At 41.2% G+C, this 25,432-nt stretch overlaps 1 protein-coding gene across 1 annotated transcript in view; it reads left to right on the top strand.

Annotated features, from left to right (window-relative positions):
- Positions 1-25,432, top strand: part of dscamb (Down syndrome cell adhesion molecule b) — an 80,315-nt gene that overhangs the window by 5,119 nt on the left and 49,764 nt on the right. The window contains 2 exon segments of the mRNA XM_061281840.1: positions 7,321-7,638; positions 7,755-7,901. Of these exon segments, the coding sequence (XP_061137824.1) occupies positions 7,321-7,638; positions 7,755-7,901 (465 nt within the window).

Below are 25,432 nucleotides of genomic sequence, written 5' to 3'. Positions count from 1 at the left end.
GATCTCGGGCCTGTGCGTAATGCATGCGCCTGGGATGCTGTGACTTGTGCATGTTTATTGTCACGTCTACAATTACACGCACACACGCACAGTCTCTGTTTGACCTTCTAGTTTTCCACCAGTTGCAGTTTTGGACGTTTCACTTCTGCATCTCTGCCCAATCTCATTTTCGGGAGATATTTCACTGGCTGGGTGCGTGATGCTCCACAGTCCAAGATAATGGAGGAGGCAAGGCTGGATAGACAGAGTGACATAAAGACAAATGGGGTCCAGCTTGGTTTTCCTGACACTGCTCTTTATTTTAAAACTACGGCACAAAGAGCAGTACTGTCTATTTCTAGCCCACTATTTCATAAAACATCACTGATTGGAATTTTAGTGAAGTCCGTGCATTATTTTGTATTTTCATGTTTTATTATCATGTATTTCTTTGCTCAAGTACCTAGAAGCTGCAAAAACAATACACAGTTGAATAAAAAGTCTGCTTGCAAAGTGAGCTCAATTGAGGAGCTTGGATGGGCGTGACATGCACTAGCGGGCCATGGGGCCTGATTTATGTCCTTTCAGGCGCGCATTGATCCCCGAGCCTGGTGTGAGACTGAGTGCATTGTCAATAATCTTAGCACTTTGCCGTATTCCTCGATTTCACCGACCTTTTTGCACGTTTGCGGTGTGCTCCTTATCAACGGGTAATGCCACAGCATTGCATCTGCAAAATCAGTGCTAGTAGTTTTCAAACACTGAATTAAGACCTGGTTTCATGTTGTAATCTTACCATTCACCACTAGATGGCAGATATGTCTTGGTTGGACTTGAGGGTGGCAGTGGCGCCCCATGACGATTTATTTTTTGAATGATATATTCATACTTTGTGCCCCCCTCCCAGTAGAGCTGATGAAAAATAGCAACCCACTCCATCATTAAATTGCCCATCCTTGCTATAGTTTGAAGTAAACCATTGCCAGTCTTACATTGTTTAAGTGAATATGTCATTGCAACATTCGGAAATGGCAAAAATTATTCTTCTAGGGTGTCTTTTGTTGCTGCTATGTTGTATAAAACACATCTTCTTATCATTACTAACAATCCTGTGTCTAGACTTTAATACACAGGAAGGAACCACATCTCCTCCAATGCTGATGATTGTTTGCAAATCTCAATCCAATTCAATTCGGCACATTTCATAGTTTCCGGCGGCTCTATGTTGAAGTGGAAAAGTGAGTGCCTCAAACCGAGGCGACTATAGTCACGCAGAGCAGAGTCGAGCTGGTGCTGTGCAGCCGAAAAGTAACATAATGGAACAGGCTCATTTAACAGTAGAAGTGAAGAAGAAGGGAGTAATTTGGACCGAGTGCCGTCCTTAGAAGCGTGTCACCATTTACGTGGTGCTAAGTGTCCCCATGCACTGTTGTCAGACTGAGGTCTATTATATGTTGCTCTGTGCCTCTCCATCTGGAACATCCATCCCCACCAGTGATTATGCTAATTACTATTTGATCAAATGATTAAATTAAGACATGATTCATTCAAGGTATTAAAATGCTCAAAATACATTTGTGTCTCTTTGGTCTCTGAGAGCCCCCCGTCACTTGAGGAAAGGATGATTGGAGAACAGAGAAGTGTAGACAAATATTGCTCCTTTTTATTCAGCCCGTGGCACATGGAGAGCTGTAATAAACCAAGACGGGGGGCTGAGGGAGCGAGCTGGAGAAATGGAGAGAAATGAGGTAAAGAAGAAAATAAGGCAATGTGTGTACGGGGTGCGGGATTGCTGAAAGGAGCCGTGCGGTGGTCCCCTAAGTGTTGAATAAACATGCTTGGTTTAGGGAAAATGGCTGCGATAAATGTTTAATATGATAAGTCCATAAAGACGGTCAAATGAGTCTGGACTATTCAAATGAGCATGGCACACAGCAGCAGCAGCAGCTTTGAAGGGGGGGGGGGGGGGGGGGCAGCGATAATGGCAGACAGAGCTAACAGGATGAGAGCAGCCAGCTGCCGAGACATCGACATTAACACACTCCACCAGCTGCTGGTCACAGACGTCTCTTGGACAAAATGGGGATGGCGGTATAGCTTCAAAGGCCCGCCATGGTCTGATAATGATATTATCAATGGAAAAAAAAGATCTTAATTAGAAACAACATGCTCAATTGATTGATTTGTGAAGGTTTTGGTTGGGGTTGCAAGTTTAAGAGCCGTTGTGGACAAAATATGTAGAAATGAGATTGGTTGTTTGATAGATTTCGCTTCCAGAGACCTCTTCAGAACGTACAGATAATTTCATCCTTGTGGAACAGAGTATGGAGATATTACAGTAAAAATTATGAAATGTTATTACTGTTTCGAGAGCATTGATTTTTTTAAAAAAGAGTCATTCAATTGTAACAATTTTCTTCCAAATGCATATTAAACACTACTTAAAAATCATAACAGCATCATAAAAGTTTACATTATAGTCTTAAAGAAATTACCACTTGGAAAATAAAAGCGCAATACATTTTTATGGCTCTGATAAGACTCTCCCAGCTCTTGTCTTGAGCTAGGGAAATAATTAAGTAAGATAATTAGGCGTGCTCAATAATATTTAAAGAAAGACCAGAGAGACAGATACAGTATCCCCCTATTAACTGTTGAGCGCGAGAAATAATATTGCATTAATAAAGCAAATGTTGACCATTCTTTACATACACACTTGGTAGAGATTACCAAACAAATGGCCCAAATAATTGGTGGTTCTTGTGCTTGGGAAGCACAGCGGTTTCCGTGTGGTGTGCATAACTGGATCAGGACAGGCTCCGGTAACTGGTCTGGGAACAGATTTTATTTGCTTAATTTGCATAGGGTGATTTGATCTACAATGGCGCACTCCATCGCTATGGTTGTACTGTCGACAACCTGGAAAGCTTTCAACAATGGCTGTCAAAGTTCAAATTTAGGTTGTTGGTACTACAGCAAGACTTATTAAAATAGATTTTACTGCATGATTTAAATCTCTAAAATATTAAAGACACTCACCAAGAAAAGTCCTCTGCAACTTTATTAAACCTGAGGCCAATCTGTGACAGGTGATGTTACCTCAGCAGCTTCTCTTCATCAGGGTCAGTCCAACCTGTGCTGACCCACCACGCACGTTAGCTTCACTTGCAGGTGGACATTGGTCATATTCAGACAACGCATAGCGACTCCTTTGAGGGCCTTTAACCTTAATGACTGCTGACATAATAAGGTTGGCCGTCCAGGATGCGCCGTGACCGACTGAAGTCAGGCAGGCCTCTGTCAGCAAGTGTGCAACGTGAAGGCTGCTGCTTAATCATGTTATCAAGAGAGATGATGTATGCCGGCCATTAGATTACTTGGGAAGGGATTAGATTAGTTCCACTCAAATCTCAATCAGATGTCTTTGAGTATCACAGTGAAGCACAAAGGTTCACTGTTTACTGACACACTGTAACAGTGACAATGCGGTGGATGAACTGTGAGCTTGGAATATCCTCAAGAAATATGTATTTAGAAGAAAAGGGTAACATTATTAACAACCAACAGATACATTTGTTAATCCTCATTTTATGAGTTCATGAGTGGGCAGCGTATTGTGCTGCAAGTGCCAGTTAGGGAATTCATTATGAACAAATTCACACCTCCATTCAAAAGCTATTGATATTTATTCTCATGTGTGACGATTTGAGTAAATGGTGAAATCAGATTGAGATGCTGGCAGGCAGTGTCTTCCAGTGTTGTGTCATACTTGTTTTAGTCAAATTATTCTACAAGCATAATAAAATTTCCATTCAACAGCGCTAGTGATTATCTTCTTGTCACATGTGAGACTTTACGCTGAAAATGGCACACCTCTATAGACTAAATAAACCATGAATGGCATTTACAATTTCATCCAGTTCTGTCTGTCAAAGGGATTAGGATTTGCATACTATAAATACGTCTCTCTCATTTTTCTTCATCAAATTCTGGTTAACTAGGTCAAGGAGGGGGGGGGGGGGGAATACCAAAACAAGATTCTGCATGGTTCTTGACAATACTTGATGGCAAACCCATGATCAATATCCCTGATTAGTGCAGAATAAGCGCTGTTTATTGTTTGAATGATCGATGGAATGGAACCACACCTCTGTCACAAAAATAATGCAAATACTTTTGCTAATTTGAAAATTTTGCCATCCTTGAAATCAGGGGTCACCAATTCTGGTCCTCAAGGGCGCCAATCCAGCCTTTTACGTAGGTGCAGCCCTACTACAACACACCGGACTTGGTGACCCCTGCTCTAAATAGTGTTACAGATTCAGGTTTAATTCTAAAAAAAAAAAAAAAAGCTGGTGGGAAAAAAACCGTGTCGTCTCATTCATCTTTTGATATCAAAGCCAAATATTTTCCATTTACGGGAGCAAAAGAGTGTGTTCTCTCTCGTGAGCTCAAATGCAGAAGCAGCGAGTGTATAATTTAGACATCGTTTAAGCGTATTCTCTTAAACATCACAGGACAGATCTGTCGGTGAGAATCAGCGGCATGCACGCAGCCAACGCTTTCTACTGTCACAGCGCTGCTTAATATTCATGAGAGCAAATTGGAGGACAGTCATTTAGCTTGGGCGCATGGTGTATCGCCTCCAGGCAGATCACACGAGTGGGAGCGTTTAGTCACTTCGGACTGCTTGGCATCTGCCTGTCTCAGAAATATTTTTGGGGTTACGTTTAAAGTGGGGCGTTTGAATCACTTGACCAATGTTTTTTTTCTTTTTGTCGTTCTGCAGAATTTCCTTTGCTTTGACTTGGCAGGACAATCTCAACTCCTTTCCCAATTTTTTTTCCCATTCCCCTCAATGTGGAATCTAACCAACCAGAAACTGCACAAAATAAAATGATGCAACAAAAGATGTGTCAGACATTTGGCGCAAAAACAAGGTGAACATCTTTGAATGCAAATTTACTGAACACTTCTGTGATCCAACATAGAAAATTCTGATCTTCCCATTTTTTTATTGAAACAATCAGAAACGTATTAATCGTGGCTTTTGTTTGGAGTGACACTAAGAAATATTTATAATATTTTTAGCTTTAAATATGTTGAGCTTTTTATTATGTGCCGCTGGCCAATGGGGTTGAATGATTTCAGGAAAAGATAGAAGAATGTTTTTTCCTGACAGATATCGAAATTTGATTCAATTCACAATTTCTATTTTATTTTTTATTATTTTGCTCCACATCAAAGTTAAGGGCAATATTTACGCATATAACGATGAAACAAATTTCAAGATGAAAATCTTTGGAAGTTGACAGGCGCAATTCATAAATTCAAATGGTTGTCTACATGTGCCTTCCACTGCTGACTAATCTTGGTGTACACTACCTCTCGTCCAAATTCAGTAAAGATAGACTCCAAGTCAGTTGTGATTCTGAACATGAAACATGAACATGGATGTCTAGATGGAAGACTTTCCAATCAAAGATAGTTCAACAGGAACTACAGTAAATCTTTACATAATACAGCACAAAGGAATGTATTTTTTCCCAACTGCAGCACATCGTGTACCATAAGTCGAACAGCACATTCAACACAAAATTGCTTTCTTCACCTTTACAGATGGGCTCATGAAAAATGACACCAATTATGCATTTCTTCCCAAGCAAAGTGGCTAGGTGCTGAGGCCGTTTATTGGGGCGTGCCACGCTCCTCTTTGTGAGGTTTGAGCAGGCAATGTACCTGCGTCACCAGACCATGTGCTCCCTGGCTGAGGGGAGCAAAGTCAATTAAAAAAACGAGCAGTGCAGTGAAACAGTCAATTCCTCCATTTTTTAATTAAATCAATCTGGCTTTTGCTCTCAGCCTAGCTGAAGTGAGTCGCGCTCACATACTTTTCATATGTGAAACAGACGAATATGAAAATAGCCGGGACATAAATCCTAATCCAATTTCTCTGATGCTAGAATGGAATAAAAGCTTTCACGGCAATCACACTTGTCTTTGATCTACTTCTCTACCACCTCAATTAACACAAGCACCTAAATTGTTTGGCTGAAAACTACTCTTTCTGCCAGTTATACCTGTCGCTGAGTTTATAATTCAATGGAAAGACTGTAAGTCACATGAAAAACAAAAGTTTACCCCCACGTTAATCAATCAATGAATCAATCGATCGATCTATCGCTCTATCAATCATTGTTCTTCCTTTTTACCTTACTCCGTCTACATTTTCGAAAACTTTCTTGTGTACAGGAGAAACAATTTACAATACATACATATGTAACCATTTCACTTTCCATAAAGATTTGATTTGCTGAAATGTGTAGATTGGTGAAGGGGAAAAACATTAGAGGATCTTATTGCCGATTGAAATCTACTGAAGCAGAGAAAAAGATGGAAAAAGTCTGCAATTTGAAACCTTGTTAGGAATTTATGAAGTGCTAAAATGTTTTCTCCCCAGGGAGGGTCCAAGCCTGCTGTCAGTGTCACTGTAAGCCATTTAGAGCACAGCCACTCTGCTCGTTGCTAGACTCAGATGGCAAGCTAGTAACATGAAGCATGTACTGCAGGAACGAATATTTTGGCCCGACACACATGGTTGCCAGTACTTGCTCACAGGTGATGAAAGAAAAAAAAAATACTGGCCTCATCTATCAATCACACACATTCACACATTTTGATTATGTACTATAAATATTTGTCAAAGATGGCGGTCGATGCAATATCCATGCTCTGTATTGGTGCTGGGCTGTTCCGTATGGGCTGTACAACAAAATTTTAGACACAATTCTGTGCTTCACATAATTGAAGGTACTGCATTTTAAATCATTCACAAAGAAAATAGTTAAATACATTTAAAAGCAAAGAAATAAAATGTGTCTTGCTGAAAGAACTTGCTCCAATGTCACCTGTGATAAAATGACACCCCCACTTTACCACTTTTATCCAGATTCATGCCAATTTTCTTTTTTCCCTTAAATATCGTCATGATCTGTCTTTGTTGATTTGGTTTTGATTTAGAATTTAGGGTCTGGTTATTTTGCCTTAATTATCCAAACCAATCAGCTCCATCCAACCCTCAGTTTGTTTGTCTAGGTGTTCCTCCTTGTTCCATCAGTTTGATTCCATCTAGTTTCCTGCTTGTCGCTTCACTGTCCTTGTCTTTGTAGTTGTCTTTGTTTAGTTTCTCTTGAGGTAATTTTGTTAAATCATCGATTCTAAGAATCAGATTACCGTTCTTTTGGAATGAAATCTATTTATGGTTCTGATAGGAGTTGAGCAATGTAAATGGTGTCAACATAAAATGTGCTCACAGCCTTTGTCTCTTTTCTCCTTCCACAGTTTTCAGTGAGGACCTACATTCTAGCTTATACTTTGTCAATGCATCGCTTCAAGAGGTAGTATTCGCCAGCACCACAGGGACCTCAGTGCCCTGTCCTGCTGGGGGTGCAGCTCCTGCTTCATTGCGCTGGTACCTAGCCACCGGTGAGGAAATCTATGACGTCCCGGGCATCCGCCATGTCCACCCCAACGGAACACTCCAGATCTTCAACTTCCTGCCATCCAGCTTCAGCAAGCTGATCCACGACAACACGTACTACTGCACTGCCGAAAACCCCGCCGGCAAAATTAGGAGTCAGGATGTCCACATTAAAGCTGGTAAGTCCTCTATGATGGTGCAGGAGATGTTTTGGAGATTTTGTCCAAATAATGATCAGAGATCAGGAAAGTGTTCAGTATTTAAAGTGTTTTAATTTACTCTTTATCTTGTGTAGTTTCACGGGAACCCTACACAGTTAGAGTGGCCGACCAGAAGGCTATGCGGGGCAGTGTAGCGGTCTTCAAGTGCATTATCCCTGCTTCTGTTGAGTTCTACGTCAGCGTTGTATCATGGGAGAAAGACACGGTCTCAATCAACTCAGGTAAGACCACTATGCAATTTCAATAAGGAATTGTAATGTCTGTCTGGATTATTTGAAGGTCATTTGCAGTGATCTGGATGATTCACTGACTTTTTTTAAACAGATCGCCTAGTTTTTGTGTTGCATTTGCGCAAACTCTGCCACTTTCTAAAATCAAATGTTTATAGAAGAGCAAATGTTATTTGTGATTTGCAAATATGTTAATTGGCTTCTTTTGCTTCAAATCATGCCTTGACTACGCTGCAGTCTATTCAACTTGAATTTAACGTACAGTGGCCAAAGTGGCTTTACCGTGAATTACACATCTGGAATTGAAGGAGTATGTTTGATATACTGTATTAAGAGACAAGTCGGAGGAGAATAAAGTTGAAATTTTGATCTTCTAAGGAAAAGTTTTTACATTATCTATTCAGTGCTGAACAAATTTGCAGACTTTAAGTTTAAGTGAGTGTTTATATACCAATTACCACATTTTTATTTTGGCTTCTCTGAGTAACAAAATAATCAAGCATAACCTGTCCTTTCTATTTCATCTTTTGTGTAGCAGGAGCTATGAAATTCCATAAATAATAACAATACATGTAAGCATTAAACATGTATTTGGAATTAGAGCTTGTACACACTTGTAAAATAACATAACCAAAACAAATGATTTTGAGTCATAACTACACTACCTTACATTGGGTGTCAATATATTTCCAAACACTTTTTATTCTGACAATGAAATTCTACTACTATGAAAAAAAGTAATTTTGCAAGAATAAAGTCTGAATTCTTTTTTTCTTTTCCACAAATACTTGTTTTTACCCCAAATTCTGACTTTTCTTGCAATTTTGCCTTTTTTTTTTCTCTTAATACGACAACTTCTACTTTTTTTTTCCCCCATGTGAGTCATCGTACCGGTTTGCCATATCGGTGTGCCAGCACAAGGACTCACCCGTTCCCTGTAACTAGTTTCTTCCTGGTAGCCAGGGGATGTTGATGCATGTGCCTTCCTCTTGTCTATACACATTCTCAACCTGAGCCCAGCCAGAACAATTTACATGGCATCGCAGAGCTTATTTTTTTCCGTCATGCAATTCGGCATGACAACAAGCGTTGACTTTTTACTCAAGTTATCGGTTCTTCTCTGTGATTGCTCCGTGTTCCGCCTACGGTCTGATTCCGCTTCGTACCGGTGCATTCAGGGACCTCTAAGTGAGCACTTGATGTCATTTGACTGAGGGCAAAATCTGGGACGGTGTTTTGGTGGCATTTTAAATGTGTCTGCTCGAGCATGAAGCCGTGTCCTCTGATCCATGCCGGAGACGTATTTACTAGCGAGCTCTCCTGACTTACTCACTGCAAGCTGCCAGTTAAAAGACATTGCCTAATGTCATAGAGATTTGGCGAAATATGCGGCAAGCAGATACGAGTTGGATGTAGTGAATCATGCAGACAACACAAGGGCTGGTATTCTTTTCATCTGCGTCCTAAGGATAAAATACCATAGCGTCTATTTCACAGTCTGGAATTGCTTTAAATAAAACAAATCACCTCTATTTTACCGGGAGCAATTATATTTTTCCAGCTGATCTGGCAGTGTTTATAATGAATTATTCTATACGTACGCGGTTCTCTTTTGCCTTCTTTTGCAAGAACGACAATATTGGATTGCCTGTGTTTACTCCAGTAAAAATTGCGGCAAGCGAGCGCTGTCAAAAGCATGAGCACACGGTCAAAATCACTGCTGCTCTCTGATAAATATTTGATGGTGGATTCTGATGCATAGGCAGATCCACCAGCTCACGCTGTTATGGAGAGGTTGTTCTCACTCCAAGGGTGAACACGCTGCAGAAAGATACCAACCGAGTTTTGATAGTGGCAACCAGGTGTAGTTTGACCTAGCCTGGATTTCCAACTGCTTCTCCAGTTGACATTTTTCTCTCTGGCTCACTTTTTTTTCCGATTGTTCGTGAAAGAAGACCAGGTCTCAATGGACATACATACTAAGATAAAGCTGTCTCGGAGCCTTGTTGAATTATTAATCTCTGTTTTTTGTTGGGAATGGGAACATCAAGCGCACTTCTCTTGCATTAGAAGGTGAGGGAGGAGCAATCAATGCTTGGAGAGATGCGAAAAAACAAGGGTGAGTGTGAAGAGTGCTGAATTGACTTTCAGCCCAGAGAATTCAAACCAATGCTCTTCACTGGAGGTAAATTAAATTTGAGCAATCAGTTTTGGACCAGTCACAGAGCACAGATTACGTGGGTGCTTTTGGAATGTGGGGAGAAGGTGAAGGACTGTCACGCAAACACATGGAAAACATGCAACCCAGAACTTCAGAACTGTGAGGCGGACGTGCTAACCACCACCTCAATGGAAATGGTTTTGTCCACGAAGCAAGCTGGAGAACATGTGAACCGAAAGACCGAAAGTCAGAGTGGTCCTTGCTGGAATCAATCCAGGGACCTTTTCGCTTTCCATTATTTTAACTATATTGTGCTGTGCTGATGTCTCACATGATTTGCTGATGTCTTTATGGTCCACTGAGAATTATATAGTTAGATAGGTTATGTTGTAGTTTAGTTTACACTGTAGCAACATCGACAACTAGAAAAAAGTGTGCCCTCCCAAAAAAATAATAATCAATGACTAACCACTCATGGGTCTAAAATAGATGCATAATTACAGAGTAGGCCCTGTCCTAATAAATCAGCTGTGATTGAAAAGTTAATTAGAATATGAATTACCTCCTAGAATAAGGACTGCTTAGTAGTCATTTGAAGCGGCCTGTTTTGAATGTGAATACTGGTTCACTGGGTCCTAACGTCGCAACTAACATACCATTAACCCGTCATGAATTTTAAAACGGGTCTTGCATGTACAAGCTTTCATATGCCCTGCTGCTGCTTTTGATAAACAATTGATGGAGCTAATGGGGAGATGAAAGAGACAAAGGGAAGAAAGGCAGTGAACCAGGATGGCGATGAGTTGTGCTGTGTATGAAATAGTGGAGCCTTGTTTTGAAGTGATGCTGTATTGCCAATCGCACTGTTGTGTGGCAGCGGGCTGTGCGTGGAGTGGCTTTTGAAAGAGAGTCGTTTTTGTGTTTTCCCATCTACCTTCTTACTTTCCGTATCATTCAAAATGTCCTTGGCCTTGGTAGCAGGAAGAAGAGCCGACAAAAAATGGATGTTGGAAAAAGTAGCAAACAACATGTCAGTGAGACCTTGCACACTTGGGCTTGTGCAGTTTAGCAAGTAAGAAAACATAGTTTTTTGAGAAATGGGAGTATCATTAATCAGCTTGAAAGTTTCAAGTTTATTAGGTGTGAACTGTTAGCCCAGCGCTGGCACTGATCTTGTACAGCTTCCAAACTTTTGAGTTCTCACTGATTTTTCTTGCTTTTTCTTTTTTTTTGTTCGCCCTTCACCCTAGGCTGCTTTCAAAACTTTTCTTGAAATGATTTGGCTTGCTCAAACATTGTGCAATATTTGTGAGGTGACTTGCATTGAAAATTATTGGGCAAAAACAACAACCGTAAATGAAAAGAGAATATGAGAAAGTGTAGATTACTTTAAAATTTAAAAGGGTTAAGCACATTGAATATGTATCCTGTAGAGGTGGTCGAGAGATCTCTAAATAATGGATGTGACACGCACAGTAATGTAACCTTGTATCATTTGAATTAATTTCTCATTAGAAGCCGCGCGCCTTTAATTCGTGCATTGGCTCAATATTGGATGACTTTTTCTTTTATCATGTACAATACATTAAAACAGAATGATTGAATTAATAATATTTCAACTCGTGTTGAAGATGCTGTTTTACATGTTTTATGGGTTTTCTATTACAGAGAGGAAATGCTCATGGTTTAACCCAGTGTGCACTAACCTTGATTGAGCCAAAGCACATATTTTACATTAGAAAAGTCTCACAGCACACTTTCAGACAAAATGCCACAAAAGTATGATTACTGAAATGATGCTATTTGTCAATGTATATGCCAAGTGATTTAGTCGGTGTGAAATGTGGATCTTGAACACAAAGCTGCTGAACTCAAAAGAAGCCACGACTTATGTTGCATGAATGGCGACAGCTATATTGTACCTTTGTTTAATCTAAAAGCATTTGATTCTTCTGCCTTTTTATAAACATTGAAAGGGATTAAAAAAATACAGGTATAGTATTACCTGATTGAAAAGCAAGCCATCATTGCTCGTTGCCTCTTCCCCTTCCACAAAAATCTCCATCTTGTCTTTTTTCCTTACAATTATCTTTTTCCTAACCATCCACCTCCACTGGCCTTCACCAATGCCCTCTTCTCCTTTGCATCTCATTGCATAACTTGCTTGGCAAAGTGCCCTCGTCAATTTCCTCTTGTGTGGAAAATGCTGCTTTCTTTTTTGCTTTATGCAAATGACTCCATCCACTCCGTCAATACTAAGGGCATCTGTTAAAAAAAAAAAAAGGAAATCTCAGTTACAGTCGTACTGAAGTCGGCGGCTGCCCAACTGCACGTTTTAAGAGCCGAATGTGGCTCTTGCATTCTGCGCAGGCCTCCTAATGTCGTTCTTCCTTACAGAGTGCTTAGAGAGCCTAATAAAACTGTTGGCTAGCTAATACAGTCACAGTCTTAACCACACTTAGCAGCGGGGATGTTAAGGATCTCTTCAAATAGGCTACTATAGGTGTTTTGGCTGTAACGGATCATTGCTCTCTGGAATTTATCATGCCGGCGATGTGCCACCGCCTCCGTTTTTCACAGAGATTGACAGTGAAGGCACTGAGCAGCCGGTAGAGACGGGGGCTGTAAATCCAACACGCCCAAAGTCAGACCAACCTTGAAAGGAGGCCACCGTGACAGAAATAAGCTCAGGAGGGAACAAGATGCAAAGCAATGTAGTGTGTGCATTAGGACGGAAGGAGGCAAGTTGTGGGAACAAGAGAATAAGAAGGAGATGTGAAAGGTAGAGGGGAGGTGAGTGGGCGAGGCTTTTTGCTCGGTAAACAAGGGGCTGCGTCACGTCGGTCACATAATCTCTTTCTCACTTTCCCTCCCTTCATCTCGCGCTCGCCCTTGTAGACTCCATCTCTCTCCTCGTCGCGCAAACATGGCTTGTTGTGCTTGTTAGGGAGGCCGAAAATGGGTCAAGGCTCAAGGATAGCGCAATACTGCAATCATGCCTAAACACTCGTGCGTGTACACTACACAGGTACACTTGAAGGCTTCTCATTCGAATGGAAAATTGCATTTTATACACCTTTTAATTGATAACGTGTATCGATTTAGCATATGCACTGTATTGGGATATTGCTCTTATGACAAGTATTAGGCTTGTGGGGCTCGGACCAAAAGCTGAAGTCTTATTGTGGTACAAAATATTCAACATTGTGTCCGGTTGCAGCAGGATTGCTTCCTGAACATTTTGAGGTGCGCTTGATCAAGACAGAAAGCATCTGGGATCTCTTTAAAACCTGCTTTGTTTTTTTGGGTGCATAAAAATGAATTTCCACAACGATTTGTTTGTGCCACACCTCGGTTTCCTGATATATGTTGATGGATCAGCGAGAAACCAAAAAAGAACTAATTATTCAATGAAAGACATGCCGCTAAATATAGTTGTTGCAATTAGTCTGATCCCTGCACTTGTTGGTGCCATCTTTGGGTGATCTTCAGTAGTTTTGATGGCTTCATTGGCTCATTTGCAAGCCTGTCAACACGTATTAAGCAGAACGGGTTTGGTGCCATGTGAGTTAACACGCAATAAAGACAGTAAGTAGTACTACTGATATTCAAAGTAAGTAATGCAAACTGTCATTATAGAAAGACCCTTTGGTTGGTTGGTGGTTGGATGTACTCTCCTAAAATGAATTTGAAAAGACAGAGGGAAAAGAAATCAATAGATGTGTGCATTAATTACATTGCTGCCACAGAGAATGATGGGAACATGAGGTGAAGGGTGCTTTTTGTGCATTTGCAACGTACGAGTGCTGTGTGAGAGGAGTTTGGGGAATTGGAAAAGGACAACTCGAGACCCTTTTAGTGAAGAGTGACGTTTGAAAGCAATAGTTGCTTTCGTCATAATACGTTGTCGGAATTGGAAGAATAGTATATATAAGAAAAATATAAAATAATGTAAAAACATACAAATATAAATATAGTTTGTATTTTTATAAAATTGCCCCAAAAAGCAACTCAATAAAATGTTTGATTGGTGTTTTCAAGTGTTCATGAATAGTAATAGAATTGGGATGGCATGGATCGCATATCTTGAGCTGATGTTTGGTTTCATAGTCTGGGCCTGTGAGGTTTACAGTTTCGTGAAGAAAGATTTTTTTTTTCCTTTGGCTCTGTTTGATGCGTTTGAAGTCTTCCTCTTAGCTGTGGTGAAGGTTTGAGGACGTGATACATATTTGATAAGGATCGATAGATAGCAGGGTTACTGAGACAGAGATGGAGGGAAATCGATCTCAGGCTGGCGTTCCCAAAAGCATCTTAAACCTAAGGTCATCTGTAACTCTCTTCCTTCTTGCGCATACTTAGACAAAGTAGTGCGAAAACTTATTTTTGCTTCATTGTTGTAATATTAGTAATTGGCTTGTTTTTATTTACACTCAAGGGCCGGGGGCCAGATACGGCCCGTCACGGCATTTTATGTGGCCCGCGAAGACAAATTGTGCATCAAATTCGTGTGTCATTAGAAGAATCTAGAATGTCTAGAATAGAATTGCAAATGGTCTTCACTTTTAATAATATCTGTTTTTTGAAATATTTGACCAGTTTTTACTTGTCTGATTTGAAAACGAGTTATCTGTCAGTTTGTTTTGTAGCTTTTACTGTATATAATATGAGGTGCTCATACATTTATTTGGGTTGACAGTCATAATGGCCCTCCGAAAGAAGCTATGACTACTATGCGGACCGCGAAAAAAATGAGTTTGACACTCCTGGTCTATGAGCTCTCCATATTTCTCATGAGAACAAAAAATGTAAATAAATCAACAACCCCAAACAGATTGTATTCAACCTCGGAGATTCCACTGTTTTACTGGAGACATCTGACTGTGTCTTAATCACTGCGCACATAAAGCAATGAAGCAGTTTATTTAGTGACAGGGGATTGAGCAACAAGTAACGAGCTGGCATGATGGCTGTGATTACCAGCTGATACTCCATGCGGATAGACAAAATCAACAACTGTTGAAGCCGGCACTCTTCCATCAGTGTTTACTAATAAACAGTAGCAATATGGCAGCCATTAGGCTGTTTGGGTAGGGAATGATTAGGGTGCTGATAGCTGCACGCTTTGGGAGACTGAGCAGGCTCTCATCTTTAATAGGTAATTTGGCTTCCTGTGATGGGGATGCCCATTTTTTTTTTTTTCTAACTTGGACTGACGACAGATTTTTAAACGAGACTTGGTTTTCACTATTTTTGCGCTATTACATCTTCTGTGTGGCCAGGGCAGGAAAGCATGATTATTATAGGACACATTTAGATGGCAAAAACAATGCTTCATATTTAATGTTTAAATTTAGATAACCCACCCTGTCTGATTTATGGATTACTGCCGAGAAACATTGGCGAAAACGGACTGGAGAGGTGCCAGAATTTGCCTGGCGCTATGCCAAAGCACAGATTAGTAATAGGCATGGTGTTGGCTAATTACTGGCGGAACAAGCAATTAATTTCTGTTTATAAACTCTCCTGGATGTGGGATTTGGATGGCTGCTGTTTGTATCGGCTGCGCGAGTTGGTGACAGGTGGCAAATTTTGAGCTGAAGCCTTCCCATATGCTGCCAACGGGAGGGGAAATGGAGTCAAACTGGGTCTTTAGTCACATCCCGTATGCAAAAGTGTCTGATCCCATCTTAAAAGTGACTGATTAAATTCTTAAAAGCCACTTATAATTCTAATCACCCTGCTGACCTAAGAAGGGTTTTTCACCAGATTTTTATTTGTCTTGGCGTCGTCTTCCATCCAGCCAAGGATTAAGAAGCGGCCTTATTCTGCTCCCAGGGTGGCAAATCTGGAAAAATACACTAAATCGCATTGAGCCTCTTTAAAACTTTCGTACAAAGCCTTGGTGTCTGCGATCTCACGCTGGGCATCTGTAACACTGATTAAACATGATCCTGCTTTGAGAGCACCTGCTGGACACCAACCAATCACAAAAGAGTCTTCTTAGTGAGCTGTTCATTTTCTTTAATCACACTCCTAGCTAATTGTGGTGCGAACTTTAAACTACTTTGATGACAGAATATTTTGGAAGCATGCACCGAGTCAGGCCATGATGAAGGGTTATCAAAGAGGGAATAAAAAGGGAACTACAAATCCACTGAGCTTAGTAGCACATTCACCTCTCCCTCCTCTTTTGCACAGGAACCTCAACGGTATATTATTTTGCACTGGAACCTTAACGGTATATTAAAAATCATAGCAGAAAATGTTTGGCTTTGTCCTACAGGACATAAATAAATCCTACTATGTATCCTACTATTTTTTTCTCAAATCATCCAATCCACACAACAATCACATGCCTGCTTCTACCTCCGGAATGATCAGCTGACTTCACTACAAGGTGACCTTTCATATCTTTTATTTGAACGAAGCGTTAGGCATCATTCTTTTTTCTTCAAGGATCGCTTTCTCTCCTCTTTGCTCTTCTTTGTCGTGAGCCTTGAGAACTCTCACGCACGCACGTAGTAGACTTGCAGCCTGTCATTGGCCTCACCTTGCACAGCAAGCATCTAAGATCCAAGCACCCGAACTGCCCGCAGGCTGCTACTTAAGCAGTGGGGAAAACAAGAAGCCAGGCAAATCCTGCCACAGTGTCACCTCACTGTAGACATCATTTCAAAGATACCAGAACGTCTGTGATAGTCTTACACGATGCTTCCGTAAAGGATGGGATGCTGCGGCTTCCATTGTGATCCCCACCAGTCGAGTCATTTGCGGTAGCGACATCACGAGGTGACAGCCAAGAACCGAGTGGCCTTTTTGACTGACGCACCCCGCAATCTTCACATCAGCGTAGGAGCAGAGCCACCCAATCAGAGGCAAGCGCCCATTGCTGCACATGCTTATCACCTGCCTGCAGCTGCGGTCGTACCTCGGAGGAGGCGAAGTGGTGAGGAGGGAGGATGGGGGACGGGGAAGAGGCAGCAAGAAGGAAGGATGGGATGGAAACAGTGGGAGATTTGTCTTGTGGTGTTTGTAGCACATCCACACTGGCATCTCTCACTCACATCATTTGAGAGGTTTGAATTTGAAGACATTTTTTATGTGATAATGTAATCCTTGTTTGTCATTTGGGGAAAATGAATAGAGGGAATCATTGTTTGCCGAGACGAGAGTAGCATCGGCCTTGCAATTGTGAAAACGCAATTCGGAGCGGAGACGTGCTTTGTAGCCCTCGTGAAATGAGAAGGGAGGGAGCGAAAAGCAGAGATAAGCTCACTCTGAATTGATTTTCCCGTTACTTTCCGCTGTACATGAGTTTCCATGGCAACGTGGTCAGGTTCCTTCTGCTGCCTAGGGCAAGTGTAATTGTTGCCTTTCTCACAGCCAAACTCTCAATTTGTCTTTCTTTTCCTTACATTCTGACTCATTTGTCATGGCTGTGGGTACGTTTTTCACTAGCTTCAAAAACAACTTTTAATTGAAAGGTTGACCAGTACACCGACTCTACACATCCAAACGTACTGTTAATGAAGCCTTTTTTAAATTGCAACATATGGATAATGTCTGGCTGCAGAGCCATGACCCATCAGTCCATCACTTCATTTTCTATCCCACTTATCCTATTCAGGGTTGTAAGGAACTGAGCCTCTCCCCGCTGTAGATATATGTTCTGTGTACATACAGTACATTTGTTTGCATATTTAGGAAAAATATGCATAAGATAATTTTATCTTTTTTCAGTGTTTTTGTCTTTATTCACCAGAGAAATAATATATTCAACACATGCAGTTTAATTAAATGCGATATCGAACTGTATCAAAAGAAATGTGCATTTCCTTCACCTATTTATCAAAATGAGATGGTAAAATCCAACAGCCCAATTTAATACATGCAGAGCTGTACCACTACACTACTGTACTACAATTTCAATACACTGCGATTGTATCACACTATATTGGGCAGGTGTAGCTTATGATCTTGGACCCGTAAATGTAACTTTCCAGTTTTTGTAGACATCCGTGCAATTTCATCTCTTGGCCTGGCTCATTAGCATGTACAGGTTCTGAGTTCTCAATTCTTGCGTAGTCACTAACAAGCCCAGATCCCACCTGTGCTTAGAGAGATGACACTCCCTGTAACTCGAGCCAGCTTCTGTAGCAAGGTCCACCTTTGAGCACCACTCAGCTCACAATGCACCTACCCCCGCTAGCCCCTCAACACATTGGTGGACCTCATGAGTCAGTCAACCAGGCCACTCACCATCAAGCCAGACCCGGCTTCCCTGGTGGGCCGTGTCTTGGAAAGTGAAAACATGTTACATTTTAATAGGCAGTTCTAAGCAGTGCTTTCTGTTCCTTCACCTAGGACCTGTTTGCTCTGAGTGACCACCAGAGACATACATGAAGTCCCAATAACTTTGCTATGATGATCTTGGGACAAACAAACGCCTACACCACTGCAAAGTGACGACTCAGGCAGGAGTTGTCACATACAATAAGACGTTTTAAAAGGACATTTAAATTGGATATTTCCAGATCAGTCTTTTGTTCTACTGATTCATTGCTGTGAGCATAACAGGGCAGTATGAGCTGTTAGCATCCTAAATGGCTCACAAAGGAATCGTACTTTCAGCAAACTAGATGCAATTTGACTGAGATTAGAATTGCTCATCAAGATTGTTTTAAATGAACATTTTTAAGAAAAATAGCTGTCCAGATCTACATCCGAGGGCCAAAGGGAACTTATCCATGCAGATTCCATAGCGTTCTGTTCAAATTTTTTCAATAACCATGCAAATTATTTTGCATAATATAAATTTCATCTTTTCACAGATCATGGCTTTATTTTGGAAAATTATCAATGACTTGTTTGTCGTAATTTTATTCTTATAGAATATGCCACTGAGTGCTTTTCTTGTCAGTGAGTCACCTGAATGATCAAACGTGATCCGTGTAACACACAAGATCCCACAGCTGCGATTGCCTTGGACGCGTCCCAATCCGAGTGTGTTTTCTTACTCCAGATCAATGTTAATTAATGCACTCCGTCTCCCTCAGAGACACTCAGGAGGGCAGGGAGAGAATCAGAAATCGCTGACAATCTTGAAGTTTGATTTTTTTTTTTTTTTAAGAGTCAAACCTTCAGCAACATTTGAACCTCACCTTGCACATTCCCCTTGACTCTGCCACCAAATTATTTGCTGTGTACCAAATCTTATTTCTTCAGCACTTCTCCAGTACATGATGGTTTGAAGAGCGTAACACTTTATCATAACACATTTGTGTTAAACTGCACTAGTCAGCATGAATACACAAGACACGCTGTTGCGCTACTCCCTCATATTCCTGTTAAAACAAGTAGAAAAAGGAAATTGGGAGGCACATTTTTGTGGATGCCTGGCGGATAGACGGGCGCTGCATCACTAGCAGTTTCCTCTGAAGTAGGGAGAAATCTATTTGCTTGTAGAAGCTGCTTGCATAATCCTTTAGTTACACTTGCCAGCTGTGAGCAAAGATAGGGCACTGCAGGATTCGGCATGAATATCATTGGGAGGACAAAGAAATGGAACCGATAAGTGTTTGTGCACCAGGTCCTTTGCATAATCCAGGATAGCTCATCATCTGATTGTTTTTGTTTTAAATCATGCCCAAATGTATAAAGTCATTAATGAGCAGGTTATTTTTGAAACGCAATCAAATGTTTCATCGTTATTCTCATGTCTATCCTCGGTGTATTGCCTTCCCGTTCACACAGTGGCCTTGTTGTCGTGTTTAGACTCGATTGAAAGGGGTCTTTCTTTTTCTGTCAGTCTTAAAAGTGTTTGTCCTTTACCTCACCTTGTTTTTTGTTCAGGAAATTATCCTTTTGTGTTATTCTGCATGCGAGGAGAACGCCATGCCAGTATAAAACAAAATCTGAGTATTTTAAGAGCCTTAATTGAAACGTTATGATCAATCATCAAAATCCTGTCATTTTTTTTTTTTTCTATGATACACTCCGACAGCCTTGGTCTACTTGAGTTTCACAAAATGTCTGTCATGACTGTTTTGGCTGAGTGTTTACAGCATGCCCAAGTAGCATTAACATTTAATTTATGCAGAAGAAACAATAGCTATGTACATGATAAAAAAAGGGGAAGCCTTGACATACAGGACGACTAAAATATTCATGTGTTTGTGAGGTAAATGGATGAAATATCTGAGAAGAAAGGGGTGAAAATGGGAGAGAGAGAACAACGGAGGGCAAGACATTGCCCGTGTGGCTATCCTCTGAGGAGCTTGGACGCATACTCAATGAAGTGCCGTGTGTGTTGTATCCGAGGCGTCGAGAAGGCTTTACAGAGGCCAATCCTATTTTTACAGGATAGACACGTCTTGTTGCTACGCTCGCCAAGAAGGTCTCTTGCAGGTTGAAGATGGCGGCCATCCACTCAGAGATCTTATCACACCTTCAGATTGGACATAAAACAAAATATTGGTAGAGGAAAGAAACGGGAGGTGTTTCTCCTGTGTGACATTCAATTGATTATTAATGATTTGATCCATTATACACTTAAAGGGACGTGTTGACACCAGGCAAAATAGACTTTCGACTTATTTATTGCTTTTTAGCAGAGGTGTGAATGCAGTGTGACACATACAGTCTGGAAAAAGAGGAGCTACGCAATGAGGGGTCTGTTCTGTGTGTGGGACCGGTAAACTTCAGGAATGAGAAATTTGAGTCTTGATCTTTTTGACTATGAGGCAGACACCATTTTCATCAAATTTAAATTAAAATTAGAATGGTGAATCACATTATTTTGCAAATAATTAAACATCAGTCCAAAGTGAGGAATGAAAACAGTGATGGTTGTTTGTCAGTTGTCTCTCAAGAAAAGTGTTTAGTGGGGATCAAGTTTATATGAGCAATATTACTGTAGTTGACAGACAAGATTGCGGTGCCAGGGCAAATCAGATTGTCTTGAGGTCATCCTTTGCATGTTGTCTAGTCCAGATGTCGTCAATTAGACGTCAGATTAAGAAGACTGGTGTCGGATTAGCCAATCCTGAGCCAGAACATTCTCGATTAGATTATAGTATATGGACATCTGGGCTGCTGCAATGGTTCTGCTGGAGCAAAATAGCATTAAGTCAGCGAGACTGTACACACACTTGTAATCAGCCGCCAGGCAGGAGGGGGGTGAGGGGGGTGGATCAATCTCACAGCCATTTTTACAACTACCAAATTACACTATAGCAACTGATGTTACAACAAAAGTCCCACAACCGATGTAAAATGGGGATTGTGTGCATCTACCGATATTGTGTGTCTGAGTTTGTCTATGCAAGTGATGGGTTCTCAAGAACAGACAACTGTGCCTTCTAATAATAATGGTTATTGCCTCTCTACTTGCTCAGCATTTGTGCACGGGCCTCCCGGTGGATAAATGTAGAGAGATTACCTTCTAATTGCTGCCAGGAGCCCAGCGTACCCAGCGGACTTTAGTGCTGTGTTGACTGTTTTTGTAGCGTGTGTGGTGTTTCAGACATGGCATAAGAAAGCATGTTATGGAATCTTTGCAGATGAGAGAAACTGACTATTATTATTGTAAGTCATTGTTGTATTTTTTTTAAAATATGTATTTTCCAAATATGGGTCATAACAAGGTCTGGCGTAAAGACCACCTAACAATTAGCTTTTGCCAGTTGAAGATACTCTGTAGTATCTGCGAACACTAAAACGTTGTTGTAAGATGCTCTTTTTTTTTTCTTCAACGGATACAAGAAAATAAATGCGGCATTGTTTAGAGAGGTCTCAATTTCCAGAAGCCCATTTTGGGGAATAATATTTAACTTTGCTGGTGATATATATATCAAATGCTGTTAATTACAACAGGAGTTTGTTACAAAATCAAAAGGACCTTGATCGGTGCTGCTGTTTTGGATCACAACAGAGTTTAAACGGCTCTGAAGTAGAAGCTAACGCCTCTGTGAACAATAGCATTTATGAACTGAGAAAATGATGCCCATGGGAAAAGGAAGATGTCAATTTATGGGAGACATTTCTTTGTGTTAAGTGGATGACGCATCCTACGTCTATTAGAGAGACGGTTACTATTTGAGGAAATGCAGTAATGGTAGATGTGAGTGGTGAAGCACACAAGCTGGATATCACCACAGACATTAAGTACTGTTCCAGTGAATTGTTTGAGCGCGTCAGCAAATTTTGGATGCGAGCAATTCAAGCCTAACAAATACGTGACACACCTCTTAGGATGAGTGATGAGGATCCTAATATGTGACATCATTGAAGGTGACAGAGTGATTTGCTGTGGATCGATGCAGCTTTGTGACGACGTCTCTATTTCAGTCATCGGCATTGATGGCTTCAACTATTTGTCCGAGCCTAAAGAATAAAATCTCATCCCCATATCCAGATGTGCTGCATGCACTATAACAAAGTGCGGTATACACGCACGGTTGCCTCAAGTTGCATTCGTCACAATTTTTCCCGAGGTGTCTGCATGTGTGCCACGGTTGATTCGAGTTAACCCCTATGAGGTGTCTGGTGCACCCTGTTCCTGCATGGCCCATCCCCCGCTCTCGCCACCCTTCAATCACTCTATTCCTTTTCTCCTTCCTCCTGGCGTGCTGACAGAACAGGAGAATGCTCCCTCAAGGTCTCACATCCACACCGCACCCCACCCGCTCCCACTCCCGAGGGTGGCGTTTCCTTGGAAACAGTGTCAGAGTTGACTGGGTGGATGCAGATAGATGGCTGCCCTTTATCGGACCGAACCACTGGGTTATTGAAAACAGCCAGACTGGACCTGTGCAAACACACGCACCCCTCTGTTCTGATTCCAAATGGACCGTTCCACCCAACCCAAACTGAAAGTGGGCCTGTTTGTATTCATTTTTTTTTTCTTTTATGTATCCGAGTCCATTACCGCCTATGCGCTGTGAGGTCCGTGTAGAGTCTGATCAGCGCTTTGTTTCATTGAATTGGATATTTTGGGGAGCTTCACCGTGCAAAATCTCTACTCCTGTGCGTCCTTGACAGAGAAACAAAATGGAGACGGCGCTTGGCTTTGCATTGTCTCCCGCCTCTTTCAAGGCACCATGCTCCAGTGAGATTGAATTTGATCTGTCATTTTCAACGACTTTATTACACCACCCAGATATACGACTTCAGTCACTGCCTGTTAAATAATTGAAATGCAAACAGTCGCAATGTGGTATTGAGGCCACACATCACAAGGCAAACCTGATGCTCTGCTATCAAAGCGAAGCTTCTTTATTGTTCGGTCTGGGAATAATGATCCGTCCATCCATCCATCATCCGTCCGTCGATCTAAAAGCACAAAAAAAGTTATTCTCTCGTTATTTCCATATCTAATTCCTGTCAAGATTAATCTCATTTCACATAAACTAACAGCATTTTTATGGACACACTTTTCTCATGCTGTTGAATGAGAAACCATATCTCCACTTTTGACTGGTAGTGTACCACCAAAATGAAATATTTTGTTCTATTTTTCAACTGACAGACTTCTCGACACGGATCCTTTAAGAAACATTTGCAAAGTGTGTTATCGATGGGCAGCGTCCTCAGAGAGTGAAATAACTGAAAAATAATATAACATGCTTTAATTTGACAGTCAGACAAAGCAATTCTAGTGCCTTTGGAGATTAAATGCAATGCAAATGCTAACATTGAATGCCGTTGAATTCACACAGTTTTGAACGTGACCTTGCTTTTTTAGCTTGTATGGCAATATATAATATATACGTGTATATATTATATTTTATATTATATTATATATTATATATTATATATTTTCTTATTTGTACATTATATTCCACATTAGAGTTTTCAGTGGATAGTCCTTGACAGTACTATATCTCACCGGTTCCTTTTCAGTTCACATGGAATTGAAAAGCCTAATTAACAAGGTTACAATTCGATCATGTCTATAACGCATCATTTCAATGGACCCGTATGTACGCACGCACACGCACGCACGCACACACGCTCACACACACACACACACACACACTGCATTATATACTGTGATTAGCTCAGGGCTGATCCAGACTGAGGTTAGTAGTATGCAGTAATCCATCTAAGCAGCATATGTGCTAGCCAGGGGAGCAGGATTAAACATCCAGAATAAAATTAAGGTATGTTAAGGGTCCGTAGTTTTGCGCCGGGGGTGGGGGGGTGCTGAGCAGAATTAAGGGGTGCTGTTTTTATGAATATCTTCCAAATGTAAATGATGTGGCAAGTAATCCAAGGTTGAGTTTAGGTAAGTGGTCATGGTCACGTGCCGTTGATGCAGGTCAAAATCCTGTCCCGGAAGAAGTGTCATGCTGTGATTGTAAGTGGAAGGAGGCGGTGTTTGCAAAATGATGTCTTGCGCTGCAAAGCGGTCAACATAATAGCATCAGCTGTTTGATAATGAGTGCATGCTCTTTCAGAGCCTTTTCCTAACTTGGATAACAGCCCTGCCTAAGAAAGACTTTTCATCAATGTTGTTATCATTTCATCTCTTTTTTGGCACCGGGATATTTTTTCCTGCTTGAATTGCATCAATAAACCTCAGTGAGCAAGGCATTGTAATGCCTAATTGGCCGGTAATGAGCTGTCGCATTATGCAGAGTGCTGAGGTTCAAGCTTATTAGTTGCTTGGTTGCCCATAACATTTTCCTGTCTTCCTTCTGTTGCTTGAGTGTTGCATGTTGTCAATAAAATCTCTCCCCTGGCTGCTTCATCCCTATTCTTCTCAGCCGTACCCTCTCACACCGGCACCCTCTCGCCCCGGGCTAAAAATAGTCTCCCATTATCCGCGAGGCCGAGGCCATGTACAGTGAGGCAGCAATCAGCATGGCGGACATTGCACATCAAGATTCGCAGTAGCTGTCATGCTGCTAATGGCATTCTCCCCACGTTATTCAGAGCCCCCTCTGCACCAAGAGCAGGGTTCTATTCTACTCTAGGATCATCATCATCATCAATTACAATGAAACACTACACAATTGTTCGGCTAAAAATTGTTCTCCCAATCAGACGACGTGATCATTTGCGATCATTTAAAAATGAAAGTGGCTCTACAAATACTCCTTAGATTTTTCCCAAGGACAATAGATGTTCCACTTGTTTCAAGTTAAAAGGGCCATATCGTCTATCCTCTATAGAGAAGTTAGCAAGGTAAATATATTTGTTCGTGGTGCCCGTGTGCTAAGTCACACACCATGCCAGCGCCTCATGACCTTCAGGCCTCCTTGTGATGTCACATTTTCATGTGGCAGTCAAAGGCGGAGGCGCCGTGCTGCTCCCTGCAACAATTGACTCTCAGCAGATAAAAGCAAATCTTTTTTGT

Source organism: Syngnathus typhle, linkage group LG6, assembly GCF_033458585.1.
Source record: "Syngnathus typhle isolate RoL2023-S1 ecotype Sweden linkage group LG6, RoL_Styp_1.0, whole genome shotgun sequence".
NCBI lineage: Eukaryota > Metazoa > Chordata > Actinopteri > Syngnathiformes > Syngnathidae > Syngnathus > Syngnathus typhle.
The sequence above is the reverse complement of the archived record's forward strand: the minus strand, read 5'-3'. Positions and strand labels throughout refer to the sequence as shown.